General features: G+C 34.6%; 1 protein-coding gene across 1 annotated transcript in view; it reads right to left on the minus strand.

Moving 5' to 3' along the window:
* The window catches only part of MALRD1 (MAM and LDL receptor class A domain containing 1), a gene marked incomplete at both ends in the record, with an annotated part of 583,874 nt that overhangs the window by 131,145 nt on the left and 427,174 nt on the right, over window positions 1-25,555 (minus strand). The window contains one exon of the mRNA XM_079699366.1: window positions 23,751-23,908. Coding sequence (XP_079555492.1) covers window positions 23,751-23,908 — 158 coding nt within the window. The remainder of the gene's footprint in view (window positions 1-23,750; window positions 23,909-25,555) is intronic.

The following is a 25,555-nucleotide window of genomic DNA, read 5'->3' on the forward strand; positions in this document are numbered from 1 at the left end:
ACCAGTGTATTAAATTGAACAACTGCATGTCATGTAAAATGATTTTTGTAGCTACAACGGCCATTGGAAAAACTAGAAGAATCATTTATGGGCTCCTTTTAATGCTGGATTTTATTTATAGCCAATGGGACACCCATTAAAGACTAAAATTATGGTATGTATTTTTTGCCTTTCAACAGAAATAATATTCACTGTCTCCTGACACTTTTTTTGTGTGTATGTATATGATAATGCTCAGCAAAGTATTATTTTAAAAAACTTTTAAACAACTATCACTTTGAAAAATTAAAGTGGCTAATGTCTTCAAAACTAATTAATTCTAAATTCATTTGTTTCTAATTTTGTATTTTATTACGCAAATTTTACTGAAAAGCAATTCATGTTGCAATAATAACATTATTTGAAATAGCTTTCTAAAAATCAACTGCTAGATAAATAATCTGGTTACTTCTATTTTGATATTCTACATTTTGGTTGAACAATCACCATTAATATAATAATTGTTAACATTATATACTGTAAAAGAACCATTGTTACCATGATTTTTATTATAAAAGCAAAATGTATTCAAATAATATATAAAGATATAATGAAGTTTATATATTGATATTATAATTAAGTTTATATTATATTCAAAGGTGATATTATAATCCAAGCTTATAATGTAGGGTAGGAAAAACTTAAAGAGGACTTGCTAAATCAAAAACATAGATAGTCAGAATAAAATAATATTATACCATTTAAATACAAATATTATAACATTAACCAGTTAAATTTATGTCAAGGATTTGAGAAAGCAACTCCTCAGCATTTATTTAGAATGAACATTCCTCTGGAGGAAAACACTCAGCAACAGGTAATAGAAAATATGGGTGATGATGATTAAATTCCAGAAGAGTATGGCTCTTAGAGACCAGCTTCCTCAACAGTATCCATGTATCTACGTTGTCCAGGTAAAGAATTAAAAGAACTCTATCAGTAGCTTTTCCTAAAGTTCCTCTCCTGCAACTAGTCAGTCTCGAGGTTCCTGAAACATTGAAGGCACGTCCCAGTGCTGATTTAGAGACTCTGAATGGACACTTTTAGATAACGGAAACATTTATCCATTTCATCACATACTTAGCTCATTAAAGTTAGGGTGTAAAATGCATCAGTGAGAGGAAACCTTGGCTTTACTTGGCCCTCAGTTACTCTCAGCTGTTCTGCTAGGTGTTTGCTCTTTAATCACTACAGATAGGGCAAAGCAGTGAACTGAACTGTGCTTAATCCTTAGCAGTGCACAATTTCTCATGGTTTCATTAGAAAACACTCAAATTTTATATGAGAGGAAAGAAAATAATCAAAAGTAATGAAAAGGGAAATTTCCCCCAAAAGGGAGGTTATAGGCTTTACATTCATTTAATAAAGGATAGATATAACAATAATATTGCCCATATTAATAAAATTTAGAACATTCACATATGTTATGTTATATGAACACTACCACACGTGTAGATGTAGGGTAAGACTATTAACTTCCCTTTACAGATCTGGGGTTAGAAATGTAGACAGAGGTTAAACAATTCATTACATGTGTACAGCACAGAACTCTAGTCTCCAGGACAGCAATGTAAGGAGCTTGGAAATTGTTAGTCTAGTCCTCACAACAAGAGAAAAGCTGAATAAACTGAAAATCAACAACTCTTCTTAAATTCTTCAGTGAATTGAGGTCACAGAGCCATCATAACTGCTGCCTCCAAAACTGGAGAGAGAGACAGGCAGATGCTGAGAATCACAACTTACTAAAGCAGAAACCAAGGGACAGAAACCCCTGTGGGGACCAGTAATGAGGTCAAAAAGCCTAAACTGTAGTTGATGAATTGCTGGAGACTCACTGTGGACAAATTTGAAAGTTAAAAAATCTTGGGTGGCAGGGGGCAGTGGGGAGGATCTCCAAACTTTTGTGAGTTAGATATCCAGGAGTCCTATCAGGTCCTCACAGGGAAAAATCACAGAAAAATTTCCCTCAATTTTTTGGCAGTAGGAGGGGAAAATATACCCAGAAATATACCCAGAGCATTCTGTTCTTCTTAGCAAGGCCTACCCGAAAGACAAATTATTTTAAAAAGCTTAACTGACTAGGTTCATCAGAGCCTAACCGAATTGGGGAAAAGAAAATACCCAACTCCAGCCCCTGGTAGTTTTCCATGCAGGGGGAAATTACCAAATCAGCTCCCTCTAGTCTTCCTGTATTACCTAAGGAGTGAAAAAAGTAAAAATACGAGGGGAAATTATAAAGAATAAAACCCAGGGGTAGTAAAGGACTCACTAAAAGACTGAGAACTAATCGTAGCCCTACAGAGAGCTTTCTCTCACCCCACAACTTACCAACATATACGTAGGGCTTCTATGTAATAATACGGGGATTCAACTTAAAGAACAGTACATTGTAGACCTTATTTAGGAAGAAATATCTCTGGAAACCCAAAGACAGCAGAGGAGACAAAAACAAGGACAAAAGGGAAAATTAGCGCTGATCCTACAGTTAGAGCAAACAGCAAACACAGCTTAACCTCTAGCCAGATGAACATAAAACCTCATACTAAAGCCCTAATTTTTACCCAGTATATCATGTCAGGCTGTCAAGGCACAGACTAAGCATCAGAACCAGATTTAGGTATGGTGGAGATGTTGAAATTATCAGACAGGAAATTTAATACAAGTATGATTAATAAGCTAAGGGCTCTAATGGAAAAAGTGGACAACATGGAAGAACAGATGGACAACGTAAGCAGAGAACTGGAAACTCTAAGAAAGAATCAAAAGGAAATGCTAGAAATAAAAAAAAAACCACTCTAACAGAAATGAAGCATGCTTTTGATGGGTTCATCAACAGACTGGACACAGCAGAGGAGAGAATCAGTGAGCTTGAAAATATGTCAATAGACAATTCCAAATCTGAAATGCAGAAAACAAACAAACAAAAGAATGGAACAGACTATCCAAGAATTGTGGAATGGTTATAAAAGGTATAACATGCATAATGTGAATACCAGTAGGGAAAGAAAGAAAGAACAGAAAAAATATTTAAAGTGATAATAAATGATATTTTCCCAAACTTAATGATAGACAACAAACCATGGATCCTGGAAGATCTGAGAACATCAACATGATAAATACCAGCACTAGAGTTTGTCTACACTGAGGCACATGATATTCAAACTTCAGAGAATCAAAGGTTAGAAAGAATCTATCTAATGAAAGAAGCCAGAGGGAGAAAACAACTTATAGAGCAGCAAGGATAAGAATTACATCAGACTTCTCTTCAGAAAACTTGCCAACAAGAAGACAGTGAAACAAAATATTTAGAGTGACGAAAGAAAAACTCCAACCTGGAATTCCATATCCAGCGAAATTATCCTTCAAAATAAAGGAGAAAGAAAGATTTTCTCAGACAAATAAAAACTGAGGAAATTTTTTGCTAGTAGATCAGTCTTGCAAGTAAAGTTAAAAGAAATTCCTTAGAGAAAAGGAAAATTATATGGTCAGAAAATCAGATTACATAAAAAAAAGAAGAGTGTTAGAGAGGAATAAATAAAGGTAAATAAAATATTTTACTTTTCTTATTATTAATTGATGTAGCAGATAATTGTTTAGTCAAAATAATAGTAACAAGAATGTATTCTGTGATTTTAGCTTTTGGGCAAGTGAAATGTATGGCAGCACATTATAAGCGAAGGGAGGGAGGAATTGAGAATATTGTGTACTTGCACTACTCATGAAGTGGTATAGTGTTATTTGAAAGTGGACTTGGATTATTAGTAAATGCATGTTGCAAACTCATGGGCAAACAAAAAAAGGGTTTAAAAAGAAGACATGCTAAGAGAAGAGAAAAAAGGACTCATAAAAAATGCTCATTTAAAACAAAGGAGGCAAAAAAGAGTATAAGACACATTCACACAAAAAGAACAAAGTTAACAAATGTAAAACAGTAACAGATATGCTAGGTATTGACTCAACTATCAATAATCAATTTAAATGTCTGTTTTCTAAATATACCAATTAAAAGACAGAGGTTCTCAGAGTAGATTAAAAAACAAGGCTCAACTATGTATTGTCTATAAGAAACTTTAGTTAAATATAAAGACACAGGTAGATTAGAAGTAACGGGATGGAGAAAGATATACCATGCTAATACTAATGAACAGAAAGCTGGAAAAGCTATATTAATTTTGGGCAAAACAGACTTTGGAGAAAGAAAACTATTATGGATGAAGAGGGCATTACACAATGAGAAAGTGGTCAATTCTCTAAGAAGACAACAATCCCGAATGTGTATGCACCCAACAACAGAACATCAAATACTTGAAACTGTACAACTTGAAAAGTGGTACAACTGCAAGGAGAAGTAGATGAATACACTTTTACAGTTGAAGGCTTCAACATCCCTCTATAAGTAACTGACAGAGCGGGAGGCATTAAATCAGTAAGGGCATAGTTGAACTGAATAACATCAATCAACTGGATCTAATTCATTGGTAGACTACGTCATCCAGAAACAGCAGAATACACATTCTTCTCAGACTCATAGGGAACACTCACCAAGATTGAAGACATCTGGGTCATAAAACACACTATAGCAAATTTAAAAGAATAGAATAATACAATGTATCCTTTCAGATCACAGTGGAGTTTAACTAGAAATAAGTAACAGGAAAATAGCTGAAGAAAAAGGCCAAATACTTTTGAGATTATACAACACGCTTCTCAATAAAACATGGGTTAAAGAAGGAGTCACAAGAAACACTAAAAGTATTTCAAACCAAATGAAAATGGAAATATAATTAATCAAAGTTTGTGGGATAGTGAAGCCATGTTTACAGGGAAATTTCACAGAATTAAATTCATAAAGTAGAAAGTAAGAAAGATCTAAAATCAATAATTTAAACTGGTCCTTGGAAGGGAATAATAAAACTGATAAACTTCTAGCTAGATTACCTAAGGAAAAAAAGAGAGAAGATACAAATATAAATATCTGAAATGAAAGAGTAGCCATCATCATTGATCCCCTGAAAGAATAATAAAGGGTTATTAATTATTAACAACTCCATGCCCACAAATTTGATAATCTAGATGAAATTGATCAATTCCTTGAAAAGCACATCTATGAAAACTCACACAAGAAAAACAGATAATGTGAATAGGCCTTTATCTATTAATGAAATTGAATCAATCATTAATAAACATTCCAAAAGAGAAAGCAATAAGCCCAGATGGGTTTGATGGTGAATTCTACCAAAATTTTAAGGAAGAAATGGTATCAACTCTCTACAGTTGTATTCAGAAAATAGAAGCAGAGGAAACATTTCCAAATTCATTCTATGAGACCAGCTTTACCCTAATACCAAAATCAGACAAAGAGACTACTAGAAAGGGAAACTACAGGCCAATATCTTCCATGAACATAAATGCAAAAATCCTCTACAAAATATTATCAAAATGAATCCAACAATGTATAAATGAATTATACACAACCATGAGGTAGAATTTATTTCAGGTATGTTAAGTTGGTAAACATGAGAAAATCGATTAATGTAATCTATCATATCATCAAGCTAAAGAAGAAAAATCATATAATTTTATCAATAGATGCAGAGAAATCATATGACAAATTTTAACATCCATTCATAACAACTCTTAAGAAGCTAGGAATAGAGGGGAACTTCCTCAACTTGTAAAGAACATCCTACAAAGAACCTATAGCTAATCTCATTCTTATTTTTATGTCACCAGTTTTTATTTTTATTTTTTAATGAAGAACATAGATGTTTTATGTTCTGAGTCCTGGTTTTCATTGTCATCACACATTCATTTACCATTTCATTCATTCAGTTAATAAATATTTATTGAGTTTTGGTTGAGTACCAGGCATTGTTTCGTGTACAGCAGAAAAATCTTAGCTCAGTCTTACAGTCTTACCATAGTAGTTAATTTGTGCTATCCAACTCAGATACTTATAAGCTTCTTTTTCAATATATTTAAAGTTAAATATATATATTTTTCAATATGTGTCTGAAATTGGAGTTCTTTAAATCACTTTTGCCTGGTATATGGTGAGAAACTGGAGACTTTCCTGTTCAGATTATGAACAAAGAAGGATGTCTGCTTTCACTGCTTCTATTAAACACTGTACTGGAAAACCAACATAATGCAATAAGAGAAGAAAAGGAAATAAGAGGTATATTGATTATAAAGAAATAAAAATGTCTTTGTTTGCAAGTGACATGACTGTCTATGTAGAAAATTTCAAAGATGCAACAACAATGAAAAAACTCCTGAAACTAATAAGCAATTATAGCAAGGTTGTAGGATACAAGGTTAATGTACAAAAGTCAATTATTTTCACATATTCCAGCAATGAACAGTTGGATTTGAAATTAAAAACATAACACCATTTATATTAGAGCTGAAAAAAGAAATATAAATGTAACAATAAAGTACATGGTCTATATGAAGAACACTACAAAACTGATGAAAAAACTAAGTAAATGGATGATATTCCATGAGGAAGACTCAATGTTGTCCAGATGTAAGTTCTTCCCTACTTGATATATAGATTGAATTCAATCCCAGCCAAAATCTCAGCAAGTTATTTCAGGGCTATTGACAAATTCATTCCAAAGTTTATAAGGAAAGTCAAAATACTTAGAATAGCCAACACAGTATTGAAGGAGAAGGACAAAGTCAGAGGACTGACACTACCTGACTGTAAGACTTTCTATAGAGGTACATTAATTAAGACAGTGTGGTATTAGTGAAAGAATAGACAAATTGATCAAAGGAACTGACTATAGAGCCCAAAACAGGCCCACATAAATATGGTCAACTGATCTTTGGCAAAGGAACAAAGGCATTTCAATGAGGAAGGTTAGTGTTTTCAACAAATGGTATTAGAACAACTAGATCCACGTGCAGAAAAGTGAATCTAGATCCAGAGCGTCCATGTTTCACCAAAATTAACTCGAAATGGTTCACAGACCTAGATGTCAACTGCAAACTGTAAAACATCTAGAAGATAACATAAAAGAAACTACAGGTGATCTTGAGTTTTGCAATGACTTTTTAGATAGAAAACCAAAATCATGAACCATGAATAAAAAAATTGGTAATTGGACCTCAATGAAATTAAAAGCTTCTGCTCGGTGAAAGACACTGTTATGGGTATGAAAAGATGACCCAGAAATTGGAGAAAATATCTTAAAACACATAGCTGATAAAGGACTACTACAAAATACACAAAGTACATTTAAAACTCAAAAATAAGAAAACAAACAACCCAATTTAAAAATACACAAAATGTCCAACAGATACCTCACTAAAGAAGCAATACAGGTGGCAAATAGGCATAGGATAAAATGTTCAACGTCATACATCATCAGAGAAATACAAATTAAAACAATTATAACACATATTAGAATGGCTAAAATCCAAATCACTGAAAATACCAAATTTTCTCAAGGAGCAACTGGAATTCTTTTTCATTGATGGTGTAAATGCAAACTGGTACAGCCACTCTAGAACACAGTTTGACAGTTTCTCACAAAACTACACACATCCTTACCACATGATCCAGCAATTGCACTCCTTGATATTTACCCAAAGGATTTGAAAACTTATATCCACACAAAAACCTCCATATTAATGTGTATCGCAGCTTTATTTATAATTGTCAAAACTTGGAAGCAACCAACAGGGTTTTCAACAAATGAATAGTTAAATTTTGGTACATCCATATGCTGGAATCTTATTCAGTGATAAAAGAGAAGTGAGCTATCAAGCCACAAAAAAGACATGGATAAACGCATATCTTTAAGTGAAAGAAGCCAATCTAAAATGGCTACAGACTGTATGATTTTAACTATATGAATTTCTGGAAAAGATAAAACTGTGGACACAGTAAAAAATGATCAATGGTTACCAGAAGTGTGGGAGAGGTAGGGAAGGATGAATAGATTGAGCACAGTGGAATTTTAGGGCAGTGAAACTATTCTGTATGAAACTGTGGGTACACATCATTATACATTTGTGAAAACCCATGGAATGTACAGCATGAAGAGTGAACCTTAATGGAAACTATGGACTTTAGTTAATAATAAAGAGCTAATATTGGCTCATTGACTGTAACAAATATACTAGAGTAATGCAAGATGTTAATAATAGCGAAAACTTGGAGCTAGGGGTAATGAGAGTGGGTACTGTATACAGGAACCGTCTGGGCATTCTGCTCAATTTTTCTGTAAACCTAAAACTGCTAAAAGAAATAAAGTCTATGAATCTGAAGAATATTTTTAAAAACCCAAAATATACACAGTAGAGAATGACAGAGCTAGTGTGGAATTTTCCTGATTTGCTTTGATTCACTCAATTGCCTATTCTGTTGGAAAAACACAATTGCCTCATCCATTTCAATGCCAATTAAAGCAATTATTCAAATGGTCACTTGGTCTTCTAAACATATTTACTCACCCTCTCTTTCCTCCCTACCCTCTTTCCATCACACATTCTATTTACAACTTTGGACATTTAAAAAAGTCAGGTGGCACATCACCTCTAAGCTTGCCAATGTCAGCTCCTTTTCCCAACACCCTCTTTAAGACCAAGCTCCTTTGCCTGATCAGAGGCAAGAATTATCAGAGTACCAGGTATATTAAGCTATCAAAGGAGGCACTTAAGAACTCAGTAATAGCAACTTTCTAGAACTGGGTTCCACAACAAAGGTAATAAAAATGTCCTTCCAATGGTATAAAAGTCTTTTCAAGACCTCTCCCCATTCCCCTTCCTCTGTGTTTTCTTACTCTCTCCTCCCTCCCTGTGCTCTAGCCACAAGAGTCCTTTGTCCATCTCCCTAAACCCCACGAACACTCCTGGCTTGGGTCTTTGTACTGTTTTTTTCTCTCTGTCTGTTCTCCCACTCCGGGCCCCGTATCTGCATGGCTCACAGCCTCACCTCCTTCAAGCGTTTGCTCTAAGCTTACACCCTTAAAGTGGCTCACTCTGACCATACCCAGCCCGACTAATCCTCTTACACTGCTTTAGTTTGTCACAGAGTCTTGAAAAAGACTACTCAGCTTACTCACTGATCTCATTTCCTGCTGTTTAATGGCAGTTTCCCCATTATGACATAAATTTTAAGGGAGTTGTCTGTTTTGTTTATTTATGTATGCCTTGAACACTGCCAGGTACATAATAGGGGCTCAGTAAACATTGGCTAAAGAATGAAAAAGCTAAAGATTTAAGAACTTTGTAGTTGGACAGGATCCTGGAGATCGTCTAGTCAAAAACTTTACAGGGACTAGAGACCAAGTAACTCGCTGACCAGTGGTGGAAGTAGAAGCAGCATTCTCATTGCTTCTCACTGCACAAGTTCTACCTTGGCAAATTCATCATTTTATCTGATAAAGAAAACATATCTACTTATAAAAATCAGGATTATTCAGGTACTGCCGTGAGAGCTAGCAATACCCTAATCACTATTTTTTACAAATAGCTCCTTGTTCGCACTAAAACATCACCACAATTTTCTTTCTGGGTTAGGCAGTCAATGAGTTATAAATAAGCTATGCTGTCTTAAAATTTAAAAATACACCATAGGTAAGTAGGAGAATGGATGATTTAAAAAAAAAAAAAACCTTAGAATAATCAGAATTTCAACTTCAGAACAATCTACATTTCAGCTCTGTCCCTAAAGGCTGAGGAAATAGATCACTCTTTCTTTCTTTGCCTTTCTCATTGGAGATGGGAAAAAGGGAATCCAGTTTGTTCTGTAACATCTCAGAGCAAATTAAATGAGTTCACTGACATGAAAACCCTGTTCAAACTATAAAGGACCAGCCAAATTGGCTGGTGAATATTTGCGGTAAAAGGAGGAATTTCTGGTCCCTCTATCATATTTAAAAAGCATAAAACTTTCCTTCAGGGTTTTACCTCCCTATAACTAAGAAGGCTGAACAGTGTTATGGTCTGGGGCTAGGACCCAGATTCTAATCCTGGCTCTGCCAATACTAACTGGATGTCTTAGGCTAAATTATGTAATCTTTTCAAGCTTTGATTTCTCTTTTGTTGAATGGAAGAAATATTGATATCTTCCTGATACATCTGTTATTAGGTTTAAATTAAAATAATGTATATAAAGTAAGTATCAAGACTAAATACATTTCCTTTTTATTATTATTCAAGAGCTTGCTATTACATATCACATATCATCCATTCAGAAAAAAAGAGTTAATATAGTGGGATGAGTCATATTAATAAGAAAGTTAACTAGGCAATTTCACCATAACGAGCTGACACATTCATGGGATTTAAAAAAATGATTTCAGGGCACAATTTCAGGTTTTTCAGATTTTTTACAAATGCATCACTAGGGTGCTTGTAAATAAGGGGAATGAGAACCAGGGAGCTTTAGAAACTCTCTAAGTTTCTAGTCATTAGCAACTTAGAAAGTTGGGTCTAGGACATAGGTTTCCAGTTGACTGCCTTTCCTGAACATCACTTGTTTGCAAAAAAACATCACTGGCTGTATCAGAGGAAGAAGAGCTGAGAAAAATTACAGCTACTATGCATGTGGAAATTGAAGTGGCTGACTTGTATTTAGCTCTACAACATTAACTTCACATTCTTTGAAAGAGAGTAATCAGAAATAAAGCACCAACCAAATGTTTCTCAACAGTAGAATGACCTGTGTAGCATTCAGTGTTAGCCTGATACCTCCATGATTTTTCTCCCAACTAATCACTGTACAGACTACCAAAATGCCTTCAAAACACCTTCTCTCAAAATGAAGGAAAGTTTAGACTGTAAAATAGCAAAAAAAAAAAAAAAAAAAAGGGGGGGAGTTTACTTTTTTTAGTGTATTCTGCAAAATTGTAAATATTTGGAAAAATGGTTCCTGGTTCTGATGGTTAACTGAAAACATATGTTTACTTATACACCTCAAGAATGTTCCACTGCAAAGACAGGAAAAATACTGAAAGAAATCCACAGAAGCACAGGAAAATCAGGAGCACATCTACCAACATACAAAAATAGTAAGGACTTTCTGGAAGTTTTAAACCAAAGGGAAACTGTTGGTTGAAATTACATAAACAAAACTGAGGAACTTGCAAACATCTACAGGTGAAAAAAAGACCAACAAAAAAGTGACTGTTCCCAGTGGAATTCTGGAATAACTCTAAGAGGTGGACAGCATAGAGAAGAAGCTATGCATGTGTCACTAGCTCATAATTAATCAAAGAACTCCATAAAAAGCCAGATCAGTCCATATGTTAGGAGTTACTGATGCAGGCATTCATACTTAGGACACACAGGGTGGATAAATACTACTGGCATGGGAGATCTAACACAGGAGTTTTCACGAAAGGGCACTGAGACCAAAGAAGTGAGGTGGTGGCCTTGTGACTGCCACAAAGTACTTGTACCTCCCTCAACAAATAAACAAGCCAGAAGTACATCAGAAATGTAAGTCCACTAGAAAATGCATCTCCTTCTTTACACCAGAGCAATAAAACTGGAGATCTTGAATTAGAATGCATATTCACTGCTAGGTCTGATGCAATAAAATACACATGGTAATATTATCCAATCTAGACTCATCCACATATATGAATAGAAAACCAATAGTAAGTAACCTGAGAGTTGAGGAAAATTCTGAAAGACAGAAATTAAATTGAGACCAGTACTGAACACCATGAGAACAACTGCTAATAGAATAAATGGGGAAATATATAAAGAAATGTAATTAATTCCCTTGAGAGATTCAAGTGTCCATCATATCTATAAAATAGAACAAACTAATATGAAAAAGAAGCATTCAGAGATCTTGGAAATTAACAAAATGATTGCTAAAGCAAAGCCCCCAGAGATGAACTGCATAGCAAAATCGATACAGATTAAATTTCACAAAGTGAACTGGAAAACTAAACCAAGCGATCCTCCCAAGACCACAGTGTCTGAGGACCAAGAGATGAAACTTTTGAGAATATATGGTAGGGGATAGCAAGGATAGATCCAGAAGTTTCCACATCAGTCTAATAGATGTCTTTAGAAGGAAATAATTAAATAAATTACAGATGAAAACCTCCCAGAGGTGAAAAATGATGAGAGCCCATCAAATTCCCAGGAGAATTTATCAACACCAAGGATTAAAAGAATATTTTACCCACTTCCTGCGAGAAAAGTAGGACATGTGAAAATCCTGGAGGAGAAATAATCAGTCAGACAGCTGTCTTCTACATGGCAGATAGACACTGGACATTAGAATACAATGCAGGAGTGCCTTCAATTACTTAAGGAAAAATAATTTTGAACCTAGAAGTTCATACCCAAACTATCTTTCCAGTATGGATCCATGATATGTTTCTTTCAGCCTATCAGGAACTCAAAAAGCTTACCAGCCATGCACTGTTTCTGAAATACCTATGAATAAAACATGCTATGGGCTGCATGTGACCCTCCAAAGTTCATATGTTGAACCCTAAACCCCAGTACTTTAAAATGTGACTGTATTTAGAGATAGAGCTTTTAAAGAGGTAATTAAATTAAAAGGAGGCCTTTAAGGTGAACCCTAATCCAATCTTGCTGGTGTCCTCATAAGAAGAGGAAATTTGTACACTGGAGCAAATATTAAAAATGCACCCACGTAGAGGAAAGACCAGGACATGGTGAGAAAGCAAACATCTGCAAGCAAAGGAAAGAGGACTCAGAAGAAATCAAAACTGCCAACTCCTTGATCTTGGACCACCAGCTTCCAGAACTGTGAGAAAATAAATGTCTCCTGTTTAAGCTACCCAGTTTGTGATATGTTGTTATGGCAGCCCTGAGCAAACTGATATACATATCAAACAAAAAGAATCCAATATAGTGGACTGCAGAGGAATTAATAAAGAGTAGTGAGCAAAGGTAACTGTAAAACATATAGTCTTACTTGATAATTATACACCGGTGAGGTCTAAGGCATTTTAAAGAATACGATTGCCAGGGGAGTAGATGAATTATTTACACCATGAATCTAATGTTCCAACAAATTTTAGTAAGTCATAGAGCTGTTTGGGAGGATGAGCCAGGTCAGTAAAATTTTGCCAACGGTCTTCTTTTATTTGAGGGGTGGATAGGTTAGAAGTATGCAATTAATTTTCAATAAAAATGGATAAATATTTTGAATAGATTTACTAAAAATTAAATGTCCACTTTAGAAAAAAGATACAGCAATTAAAACTTACAAACACTGGGAATAAGGAGTAATAAAGGAAATACAATCACAAATTAAAGGCAGAGGTAAAGGGGAAAATAATGAAACAAGAAAAAGACTAATAGAAAACACACACGAAAAACGTTTTGTACATATGTGAAAGGACTGAATTGATTTATTAAAAAAAACCAGAAGCTCAGATTACGGAAAAAAATAATCCAGCCATATGCTGTTTATAACTGACATAACTAAAGTCAAGAGTCATGGGATTGTTGAAAATAAAGGGATGAGTAAGATGTTAAGGCATTTATTTCTTTTTATTTTTTTAACATCTTTATTGGAGTATAATTGCTTTACAATGGTGTGTTAGTTTCTGCTTTATAACAAAGTGAATCAGCTATACATATACGTATATCCCCATATCTCTTCCCTCTTGCATCTCCCTCACTCCCACCCTCCCTATCCCACCCCTCTAGGTGGTCACAAAGCACCGAGCTGATCTCCCTGTGCTATGTGGCTGCTTCCCACTAGCTATCTATTTTATGTTTGGTAGTGTATATATGCCCAGGGCATTTATTTTTTAAATGGTAAGAATGTCCATATTATTAACAGACAAAATAAGATTTCAGGAAAATATAAAGGAGGTAGTTAATATTCATAAAAGTTATAATTCCTTGAGCACCTATAACTGTCTTGAATCTTCATGCATTCAACCATATGGCTTTGAAATATAAGGGCTGAGACCAATAAGAACAGAAAGACAAACTGAGACTTTATACTGGAGGAACTTAAAATACCTTTTTTCCCTAAATTGACAAATTAAGTAGATAACAGTGAGTAAGGATGTACAGGATTATGATTGAATTTATCTCTGTGTTTCTATCATCTCTCTGTGCATCTAACTTTGCATCCAATGAAGAAACAACCATTCTTTCATACATCTGTAGAAAATTTACAAATGCGTATATGAACTTAACATATTATGAAAGCATGTCAAATCAACAGGGGGAGGACAGAGTACTGAATCAGTGATGTTGGAAGAACGAGCTTCCTATTTGGAAAGAAAATCATGAATTTCTAACTTCTCATCATACACATGCAAAATCAATTATAAGTGGATGAATTAGTTAAATCTAAAAAATCAAAATTATAAGATAACTTAAAAAAATGAGAATATTTTATTTTATGACAGGAAAGGGCTTCCTAAGCAAAGTATTAAGGCCAAAATCTATAAAGAAAATAGAGACTGACAGATTTCACAAAATAAAAATGTAAAAGAAAAGTTGCTTTAACTATGAATCTGTTAAATTTTTTGTTTTGTTTTGTTCTGTTTTTTTTTTTTTTTTTTTTAAGAAGCAATATTCAGCTTGGGACCCAGACTTCTAAGCGAAGCTGACTTTTGGTTCTTTCTCAAGGTGACTTTGCACTTAGCCTGCTTGTAGGCAGGGGTAAGAAATACCTTCTTTTGCAAATTCCCATCTCTCTGTCCTAAAATGGTGACTTGTTTTTAATTTTTAGCAGCATAACTCTTCAACTTGAGGTCACTTTTCTTTTCCTGCTTTTATTATACTCTAAAGGGAAAGTCTAATTTGAAGGTCATATTCGATTAGCTCCTTCTGAGTGTCACCCTTTGCATTTCATGTAGTGCCATCCCAGCCTGATAATTTATACTTTAATAGAAACTTGAAGCAACGTTTTTTACCATCCTTATATTTCTATTATCTACAATAAAAGATACACAGCACATGTCAGCATCGTTCCCTATATCTGTCCTACCCAAGTATCTTTGCTGTCAAGGTCTGTGTGCCCACCTTTGCTAAGTGGTTAACATAAGCTCATGATTCTCACTATGTGATGGATGATATGTTGTGTTTGACGCACTCTCCTCAGTGTCCCTCATCACATGGTCCTGAGGGTCATGCAAACTGCTTGACAAAATGCCTGACACATCAGATACAACCTTACCTTTCTTCTCTTCTATTCAATAAGACCTGTCAGATTAAATACAGCACACTGATATAATATAGGGAGAATCTTGAATCTCTATACTCAAAAAGGGAGGAAATCACTAAAAAGTAATTGGGTTCATTTTAACTACTGTTCTTGCATATTACCTGTGTCACATCTTACAAATGACTGCAACACAGCAGTGTGTGTGACATGTTGAGAATTACTGCTCTAGTACATTACTAGCCATGTTTATGCTAAATTAGTATGAAATGCTCAAATGTAGGGTATAATCTAGAGCTTCCACAAGTCTGTTTAAAGGGCAGACATTTGCTAAGTATGCTCAGTGACTCCTACACACACCTCCAACATTTTATGCCTGGGGATATCTGCATATATTATTGTTTCTGCTTTTAAACACTATCTAATGTTGTTCTCAAAAGCTGCCTTTGATAAGCAGTGTACCACCACTTGTGGAAATAATGCCCATGAGGTTTAGCATGTGACAGGAATGAGAGAGAACTGGTTAGTCTGGGACAGTTAAAATGCATATAAAAAAGGAATAAAATTATTGACCAAATACTGATAGAGCCTCTCAACAACTTTTGCAATAACATAACATCATAAAAAATGCATTGTTATATTAAGCACTAATAATAAAGAAAAGGATTAAGCAAAAAATCTGATGTGTAAATTGTCTTAAGCATATGCCATACAAACTAGTATCTATTTAATTTTGTATATATATTTCTATATGAATACAAGTACATATTCAACTTTTTAAAATATATTTTTTCCTTTTTGAAACTTAACATTTTTCTCCTTTCTCTTTTTACTCAACATATCACTGGAAGAATTTCTAGAGCACTAGTGATAATTAAGAAATGGGCCAGGTCCTCATCTATGTGGTAACATCTCACGGTAATAACCAGAACCTTTGGGGCAAGTCCTTAACACAGGTTACCATTTTGTAAATTATTACTTCATTGCACTAAGTGGTAACCTAGTGCCCTGATTAAATGAATGTAAATCTAAAATGTATTTCCTTTTTTAACTAGGAACTGTTCATACACAATATTTCATTGATTCATTATTTAATTATTTCTGATTATATTATTATATATAGTGATAAGGGTAGTTGCTGATTGATGTATCAGAGGTCCTTTCCAGAATATCTCGTAGTACCTGACCCTTGCTGGTGCACTGTGCTTCTGCACCATCCCCCAGAGGGCCCAAGGTCATCCTGCATTTAAGAAACAAGGCTGAATTGAAGTGAGACTCTTTTCCTTCTCTGCTAAACTTCCCATTCTGAAGTTCATGTGCCTGGAAGCATCACAGGGAATAAACAGAAGTTCCTCCTGCATTTATCCTAGAAAATGGGTCCCTGAAAGGTCCAACTCTTCTAAAAGGACAGCTATAGTTCTAATGACAAACCCAGGAGGACTCCGAAACTGACCAGAGGAGGCCTGGATCAGTTTGACAAAGAGGATGTAGTCTGGTAGCTCTTATCTGTGGTGAACAGCTCATTCACAAGTTAATCATCAAAAGCAGCAGCACAAAAGGATTAAATGGTATGTCCCACAGGCAATTATAGGAAAAAGAAATACTGAAAGCATATCCCACACCACCTTACACACACTGCACATTTAGGGAACACATTTAGGAGGACGATTTAAATAACTGTTACACCATTTTTTTTGTTTTTTGTTACATTTGTAATTCAAATCAAATTTATACTGAAAACTACAATATGTAGAACCGGAAACATGAAAAGCACCTTTTAAAGAACCAGATTTCAGTAACTATTGGTAGGAAATAAAGATGATTTTGAATAATAAAATATGGAAAATAAAATACGCCATAAAAAACCCATCTAACTCTGAGAGGCAGTAAGCATAGTAATTAAAAGCACATGCTGGAGCCATTTCGTAAATAGCTCTGTGACCTTGAACAAGTTCCTGAAGCTTTCTGTATCTCATTTTCCTCATCTGTTAAAATGTAGGTAATGTCATTACTTGACTCATGGAAGGTGTGAGGATTAGATGAATCAATACATGTAAACGACTTCAGTGTATGGCATACAGTAACCCTCTGATATTATTCTCAGCTTTTTTCTTCTCTGATCTTACTATCTTCCTAAATATCACATTAAAACAAAACAAAGCAGAATTCACAAGCATGCGGCCACCTCAATAATGGCTTCCCGAATGGAATATTTACATGCTAAATTCCATAGGTTTTAGCAGAAATCATGTAGCTCTAAAACTCAACTTTAAAATAAAGACCACTTCAACCTGGTGGCTAACTGTTCTGATATATGAACAATAGCCTTCTAGAAACCGATTTAGATATATTAACCCATCTGTTAACACTGAAAGGAGTTTTAGGAAATAGTTCATTTTTTCCCTCCTGAGCAATTAGAAATTTCTATAAATTAAAAAAAGTATTATGAAAAGTATTAATTATAAAAGTTCACTTCCTTTTTGTATCTTTAAAAAATGAGTGTGGAGTAATAAAAGGATATTAGTCATTTGCAGAGACATTCTCTTGTCCTGTGTCAAGCTTTACCTCTTTCCATAGATATTAAAAAACTCACCTGAGCCAGCATTAAATATCAGAACAAGCCAGAAGCTAGAAAGATGAACTACTGAAACTAAATAATCTCATGGGAAATTAATTTGGTTTCACTTAGGGCTCTTTTGGCAATGTGAATCATAAAGAGACCAGAACCATTTTAAAGAGTGCTTTTAATTTAATATGTAGGTAGGTAATTGAAAGACAGAAAGAAACTGACCTAGAAAATAAAGTATGTATTAACATTGTTCCATAATTTGTGAGCCTGTGAATCAAGGGATACTGATGCCTGTATAGATATCTTATTATTCTGAATATTATTCTTTCACTATCCTGAATATTATTCACTTATTATACTACCAGGCTTTCCAGTTCCTGTAAAACATTTCCTCCATCATGCAGCACTCTACTTTACAGGCTGGGATAAAACTGAATTGTTTGGCTTTTTACCCTAAAAAGTAATAGGGACATCATAATTGAATTTCACTTTGATCTCATCAACTGTATGTCTTCTTTGACGGTACTAGCTTTATATGATGTCCTTCACTAATATACTAATAAAATTAAAGTGTGCTTTATTTAGAAAATAATCTTAATATGCCAGTGAAGATCTAAGTCATGTTCATTATTTGTAGCAATTGTTTTCCAGTTTATCCTTATACTCCACTTTAAACAAAGCCATATCTTCTCTGCCAGAGACCCCTGGAAATCTAATTTGTCTCCCTGTTTCACTGCCACTTTCTGGCCTCCTCCTACCTCCAGGTCCTGTGCTTTGTCCCCTCAGCAGCCAGACAGATCTTCTAAATTTTCAATTGAGGTGTTATTATCCCTCAATTTTAAACTCTCTGCTATGGACTTAATGAGTCTCCTCAAATTCATATGTTGAAGCCCTAATTCCCAATGTTTTGGTTTTGGGAGTTAGGGTCTTTGGGAGGTTATTAGCTCATGAGGGTGAGGTCCCTGTGAATGAGATTAGTGTCCTTATAAGAAGAGACACAGAGAGATGATCTCCTTCTGACAGGTGAGCACACAGTGAAAAGTCAGGAAGAGGGATCAAAACAGGATCCAAATTGGCCCATATCTTGATCTTGAACTCCTCAACCTCCAGAACTGTGAGACATAAACTTCTGTTGTTTGAGTGATCTAGTCCATGTTAATTTGTTATAGCAGGCTAAGCTAAGAGACTCTCCAATGACTTCCCGTGATTCTTACAATAAAATCTAATCTCTTTTCCATCCTTACAAGGCCCTGAAGGAGCTGGTTCCTACCTATCTCTTAGCGTCTCTCGCTCTGTTGCTTATTTTGTGCCAGCTATACTGACCTTCAGATACCTCCCATTTTTGAGCTTTTCCATTAGCTTGTTTCCTCTGCCTAGAACATTCTTACTTCAGTTATTCACAAGAATGGATCTTTCTGGTTTTTCAAATCTAAATTCAAACTTCATATTTTTCAGAGAGACTTTCTTACCATTCAATATAAAATAACTCTCTCACCAGGCCATGAGTAATTATTTGTAACAGAAAACAGTTTACTTTGCTCCAGAGTATTGTATCACAAATTGAAGTTTTCCTATTTGTGTTTCCTAAATTTGTTTTCTGTCCCCCCTACTAAACAGTAAGTTTCTAATAAGTTAATGTAAGGAGGACAAGTTTAAACTGAATGAAGCTCACTCAAAATTTTTCATTGTTTTATCAGTTAATGTCTTCAAAAGATTTGTGTTTTCATTGGGGTGGGCACTTAACCAGGGCTGAGTTAGAAAATATAAACTAACATGTTTCAAATAGAGGACTTTTAATATAGGGAATGGGTACAAATTTTATTGAAGAGATGAGAAACTACTAAGGAAATTATGAGGCAACCTCTAGGTTAGTATGTACAGGAAGATGTGTCCAACCCGAAAACTAGAGGGTCAAAGGGAGGGAGTAGTGAAGCTAAGTTGCTGGAAGAAGATGGCATTTGGCAGGCATCCTTGGTGGGATCCAGAGCCAGGGAAGCAGGGACTCTCTAGGGGAACTGACTCACAGATGAGATGCAGCAGAAACTCAGCTAGAGAGACAGAGACAGATATAGATATAGAGACAGACAGAGAGAGAGAGAGAGAGAAGGAGAGGGAGAGAGACAGAGAGAGGAGGAAGGCTTGTCTCCTCTTCCTGCCCTCAGATCTTTGGCCAGTACCTTCCATTGGCCAAATTTATTCAGGAATGTAGACAGCAAAGGACTCAGGAAAGTGTAGTTCTCTGAGGTACAGAACAGAGCACAGAAGGGCAAGGAATACATAGCACTTAATAAAATGTCATAAAATTTGTGCTGACAAGAAAGCATTCTCGCACAATCTGCAATTTGAAATCTCTTTTAGGAATACCTTGTTATTTTTATGGCCTCATGGATGCTCTATCATGAAACTTCACTGTAGGTATTTTCTTTGCCATATCCTTTCTAAAGGATTTATGTAATCAGTGTAAGAAATAGTTTCAGATTAGCACAGTTATAATCTACCATATGCTCCAGAATTGTATTTGCTATTTATTAACTCAAGAAGTCACCTATTTATGGTATATCCTAGAGCAGTGTCTTTCAACGTTTTCAAACATGAAGACCCTTTAGAAATATATATTTTTCTCATTAGAAAGGTAATATATGTTTAATGAAGAAAAATTATAAAATAAATAAAATTAATGAAAAAAATCTTTTCATTTCACCATCTAAAGGTAATTACTTTTACCATTTTAGTGTCTATCCTTCCATATATTTTCCATATATTTATATATATATACACACAGATACAGATATTTATTAAATTAATATATAGATATAGATATTCATATGTTAACATATACAAAATTAGATATATTTTTATATGGCATTCTAAAATACATATTTGTTAATTTGGTTACTTTGGTTATTAATGAATCATAAATACTTCTCTTTATCATTAATTATTCATTCACAGAATTAATTTCTCCATAGTATTTCATTGTAAGAGTGAATGTACTATATTTCACCAATTCTTAGTATTTGACATACAGGTGGTTTCAAATATTTCCTACTATAAACAACAGTAAGATGAAGAACCTTATAAATAAAACATCATGCATATCTATCTTTATAAATATTTATAGATGTAGAATGTTTTTGTAGGTAGTATAAAAATTATCAAGCTTTTAACTTCCAAAATGCTCTTTATAATTGCATATTGATAGCAATGACTATCTATTTCTCCACATACATGCCCTCAGTGGATATTATCATTTATTTTATTCTTTAAAAATTTCTTTTTAATATGAAAAAGAGGAGGTTCTTCCTCACCACAAATCCAGATAGTATTAGTTGGACTTCTGGTTAATTTAGAAAATACATGCACGAAGTTGGGTTCTCAGACCTTTTGTAAGAAGCTGTCTGTTCATCAGACTTGCCAACGCTGTAACTACAGATGGTTCTTTCAAATGCAACACATCAGTTGAAAAACCCCACCATAGAAAATGTTGTAAAATGTGACACTGTTATACCCAAATTAGAGATTAAAAGAAAGAATAAACTTGCATGTGAACCAACAGCATGTTGCTGGTAAGCCTTGATTTAAAGGGTAAAAAGAATGGGTTTCCACTTAATTGATTCACCCACATATAAAAATATGGCATACTCAGGAAGTTTTGCAGTCTGGGAATAATTCAAGATTAAAAGCAATAGTTGACAAAGAGACTTGCCACAGGAACTGTGATCAGTCAGAGACATAAGGATACATTATGAAAACAGTTTCTCCTTGGGTGCCTGTCATAGTTAGGAATTTTTCAATAGCAAGTAACAAAAAGAATTTTACTGCCTCAGGTAAAGTAGGCTCCAGGATTTAAACAAAAGAGGCACAATTCTGTTTCCTCCATTTTTTTTTTTTTTTAGTCCTATGTCCCTCTGTGTGTTAGCTTCTTTCTCACACAATCTCTCTCCCCATATTGGGAAAGATGGCTGCCAATAGCCCCAGATTTAGCCCATTTCCTTGTGACTTGCAACACAGAAGAAAGAGAAAGCCTCTTATAAACATTGCATCACATACTGTAAATGACTATGATTGGCCCCGCTTGTGTCATCTACAGAGACGGTAAAAAAAAAAAAAAGACATGGTGACAGTCAAACCTACCAAGACAATCTGGGATAGGGTAGGGCAGTTCCTCTACAAAACCTGGGTGTCAACCTGACTACCGTTGGCCTCCACTGTTCTTTCCAGTAGACCTCTCTGAAGGCAGCCCAGAGTATAAAAGCATTGCTACACTTAACTGCTAGCCTCCAGTTAGAAAAACCTGTACTCACCAAAAGCAAGCTATCAGAAATCAAGACTTGAGGCCAACGTTTCCATTTCAAAGGTTATTTGTAGAAGCATGGATTAAAGCAGTGGGCTGTTTAACTAGGTAACTGAACTAGTTGACTGTCTTAGTTAGACTTTAACATTTGAATTTTGGGAGACAAAAAACATTCAGTCTATAGCACTGAATGACCAGCTGGTAAAGAGCTAAAGGATATATGGACACTGCTTTTGAATTGAGGAAGCAACATTTTGTTAGAAAATGACTGAAATCTGCGTGCATTCCATTGAATGGTTCATTGGCCTTTCCCTTTCTTATTTGCTTCCATGTGTAACAAATAACCATTGACTAGTGTCCTCTTCAATTGTATCATCGATGTTTTAAAATGTTGGTAAAAACAACATGTTAGAGAGTCGTTTTTTAAGATCAGTAGTTATAAATTACCCTGGACAAAATTTAGCATAAGCAAAAGGCTAATCTACTGAATATTCACATACTGTATGTATGTAAAAACAATGAAAAAAAAGCAAAATTTTCTCATGATCTACATAGACTCACATGTATTGAAACTGTTAAAAATGAATCTCTTTTTCTATTGTTTTTACTGGCTTCTCTTTAGGAAAATGGACATTTAAATAGAATCCATATAACTCCTCCACTTTCTTTGCATGTTTTTACTTGATAAGAGCTCTCTTTCCTATCAATGGCTAGAATTGATAAGGCCGTTTATTCTTTCTTTCCCTCATGTTTCTCCTTAGACATCTCTGAATACTGCAGAAAATCTGAGAAACAATGCTGGATAAAGGATGTCAGACCTTTGAAATCAGATTTTTGGCTAGTTGTGTAATCATGGAAAAATTACTGAGCCACTTTGAGTTTCAGTTTCTTTACTAAAAATTTGGGAAAAAGATACTACCTCATCAGGTGAATGTGAAAATTAAAACTGATAACACATATATAAAGTTAAAATGAACAGCCAGAAAGATAGGAACCACTCAATAATAGCTGTTATTATTTATAAGGGACAATGTTTGAGATAAAAACAAAAATCCCAAATTGTATTTATCCCAATAATAAATGATGTATAATTTCAAAGAAATAACACTACATGTTGTGTTCTGATATACAATCTTTTAATTAGAAATTAAGATTTCAAAATTGGTTCCTAATGAATGAAAAGCTCATTCACTGATCTCTCATGCAATAAGAAGTATAAATGCAGCAACTTGTTTCTTTAAAGACATTTGCATTTGGTGCAGATTCTTATATTAAATTAGTTAAAAATGAAGCAGGAATGTTGTTTTTAGTGTGAGCTGATATATACTTATAATCTTAAGTGTGCTTTGCTTTTACTTTGTGGAAGAAAATTCCCTCAATTATTATCCCTCTCATCACATTTCTTCATTGTCCCTATCTAAGTTGTTATTAGAAGATATATGTAGAATCTGCCCATAATCTTTTATCTCTAGATAATCTTTTAAATAGCATGAGCCATAATTGAGTTCAGGTGGCAGCAGTGAATGAGATAAATCTTGAATGAGATTAAGATGAATGACAGCACTGCTTGCCAAAGTCCCATCGCCCCAGAAAGAAATGAGAAGTTAATAGAAGCAGGATGGGTGTTGTCTGACTCCCCCCCCAAAAAAAAATGTTTAAACACATGCTCTGAATATTTCAGTGAAAGACAAATCTCTATCTTCCTTTTGTACCTTTAGTACTCCCATGCTCCTGGGATCGACCATGTAGAACCAGAACCGAACAGTACACATTCCGAGGCTTGCTGGGAAGCATTGAGAAGTAGTGATTCTTGCAGTGTATCCTTCTTTGGGGCCAGATGAGTTGACATACAGGAAGTGCTGGCCACTACCTTATAACAGAGGAATATATTTTTTATTTAGTGAAATATGTTTTATAACATAAGGCAGAATATATTTAAATCAAGTACAGATTTCATTTTTTCCCCAAACACACACACACACACACACACACAGAAAATTAAACACAACTCATTTTCTTTTTCTCAGTTATATATTAATAATATTTAATTCTTTGAACCAATATTAAAAAGTGTCACTATGATTATGTGATTCATAAAATTCACCTTGGTATGCGACTTGTGCGTAAAGTGATCAGATAGTTGTGTTGACTCTGAAAGTGTATTCTTTTTCTCCTAGTTTGCTCAAACCTGTCTGTCAGTTTCAAGTACATAAAATATTTTGTATGCTGCATGTAGAGCAGGTTCAGAGGCTGCTGGGGCTGATTGTTATCGTATCTCATTTTTGGTTGTTCCGATTCCCACACTGACCAAAGTAACAGTGAATGGTAGGCAAGAACTGCAAAGTGAAATGTAATTCTTAAAGTCACCACATTATTTTTCTGAGCTATAGATAACTTCTGTTCTTCTCAACTGCATTAGTATGTGAAAGAGATCTCTATTTAAACATAATTGGATTTTATTTTTCTGCCGACATCATCAAAATTCATCATAGTTATTATTCCCTCCGTGGCGTTTATTGGGGGAGAATGAAAAAAATACACATATATACTTTCTTATGTTAAATATTTATTTGTAGTTCTAAACTAAGGTGATTAACATATTTTCTAATTAAAAGTATTTTTTTCCTGTGGTATTTTTTATTGTTACTGAGATATAGGTTCTTAAATCATAAACTGTGAGTTAACAGTGTGCCTTTTCCAGAATGTCATATAGTTGGAATCATACAGTACATAGCCTTTTTAGATTAGCTTCTTTCAGTTAGCAATATGTATCATTTAAGGTTCTTCCATGTCTTTCTGTGGCTTGATAGCTCATTTATTTTTATCACTGAATAACATTCCCTTGTATGGATGTACCACAGTTTGCTTATCCATTCACCTATGAAGAACATCTTGGTTTCTTCTAAGCTTTAGCAAATATGAATAAAGCTTGTGTAAGCATCAGTATGTTAAGCTTTTGTGTACACAGAAGTTTTCAATTCATTTTTGAGTATACCAAGGTGCACAACAGCTGTATCTTATAGTAAGACTGTTTAGTTTTGTATGAAACTGACAACCTGTCTTCCAAAGTTGGATGTCCCATTTTGCAGTTCCATCAGCAATGAATGAGAGTTCCTGTTTCTTCTCATTCTCATCCACATTTGGTGTTATCAGTGATTTGGATTTAGCTATTGCAATAGCCAATACTTATTGGTGTTCTCTCTTGAGTGCAGGTCTTGTTATTAAGAACACACTGTTCTGGGTAAATTTCAAAATGGCTACTTTTCCCTTCCACCAGCTCAAAGCAGAGAGGAGGTCTCTCTATCTTCACTGTGAGAAATGGCAGGACTCCTGAAGTTAAAACTTATACAAGTGTGGAGCCCCCTAACACTGAATCCCCTGGGATTTTTTAATCTCTCACATGTGTGAACATTGAGCCTGCAACAATTCATCAGTTATAGTTTAGGATTTCCTACCCTAGTTCTGATTCCTGCAGAGGTTTCTCTTCGTGAGCTTCTGCTCCAGGAAGCTGTGATTC

This window comes from Hyperoodon ampullatus, assembly GCF_949752795.1.
Source record: "Hyperoodon ampullatus genome assembly, chromosome: 3".
Taxonomy (NCBI): domain Eukaryota; kingdom Metazoa; phylum Chordata; class Mammalia; order Artiodactyla; family Ziphiidae; genus Hyperoodon; species Hyperoodon ampullatus.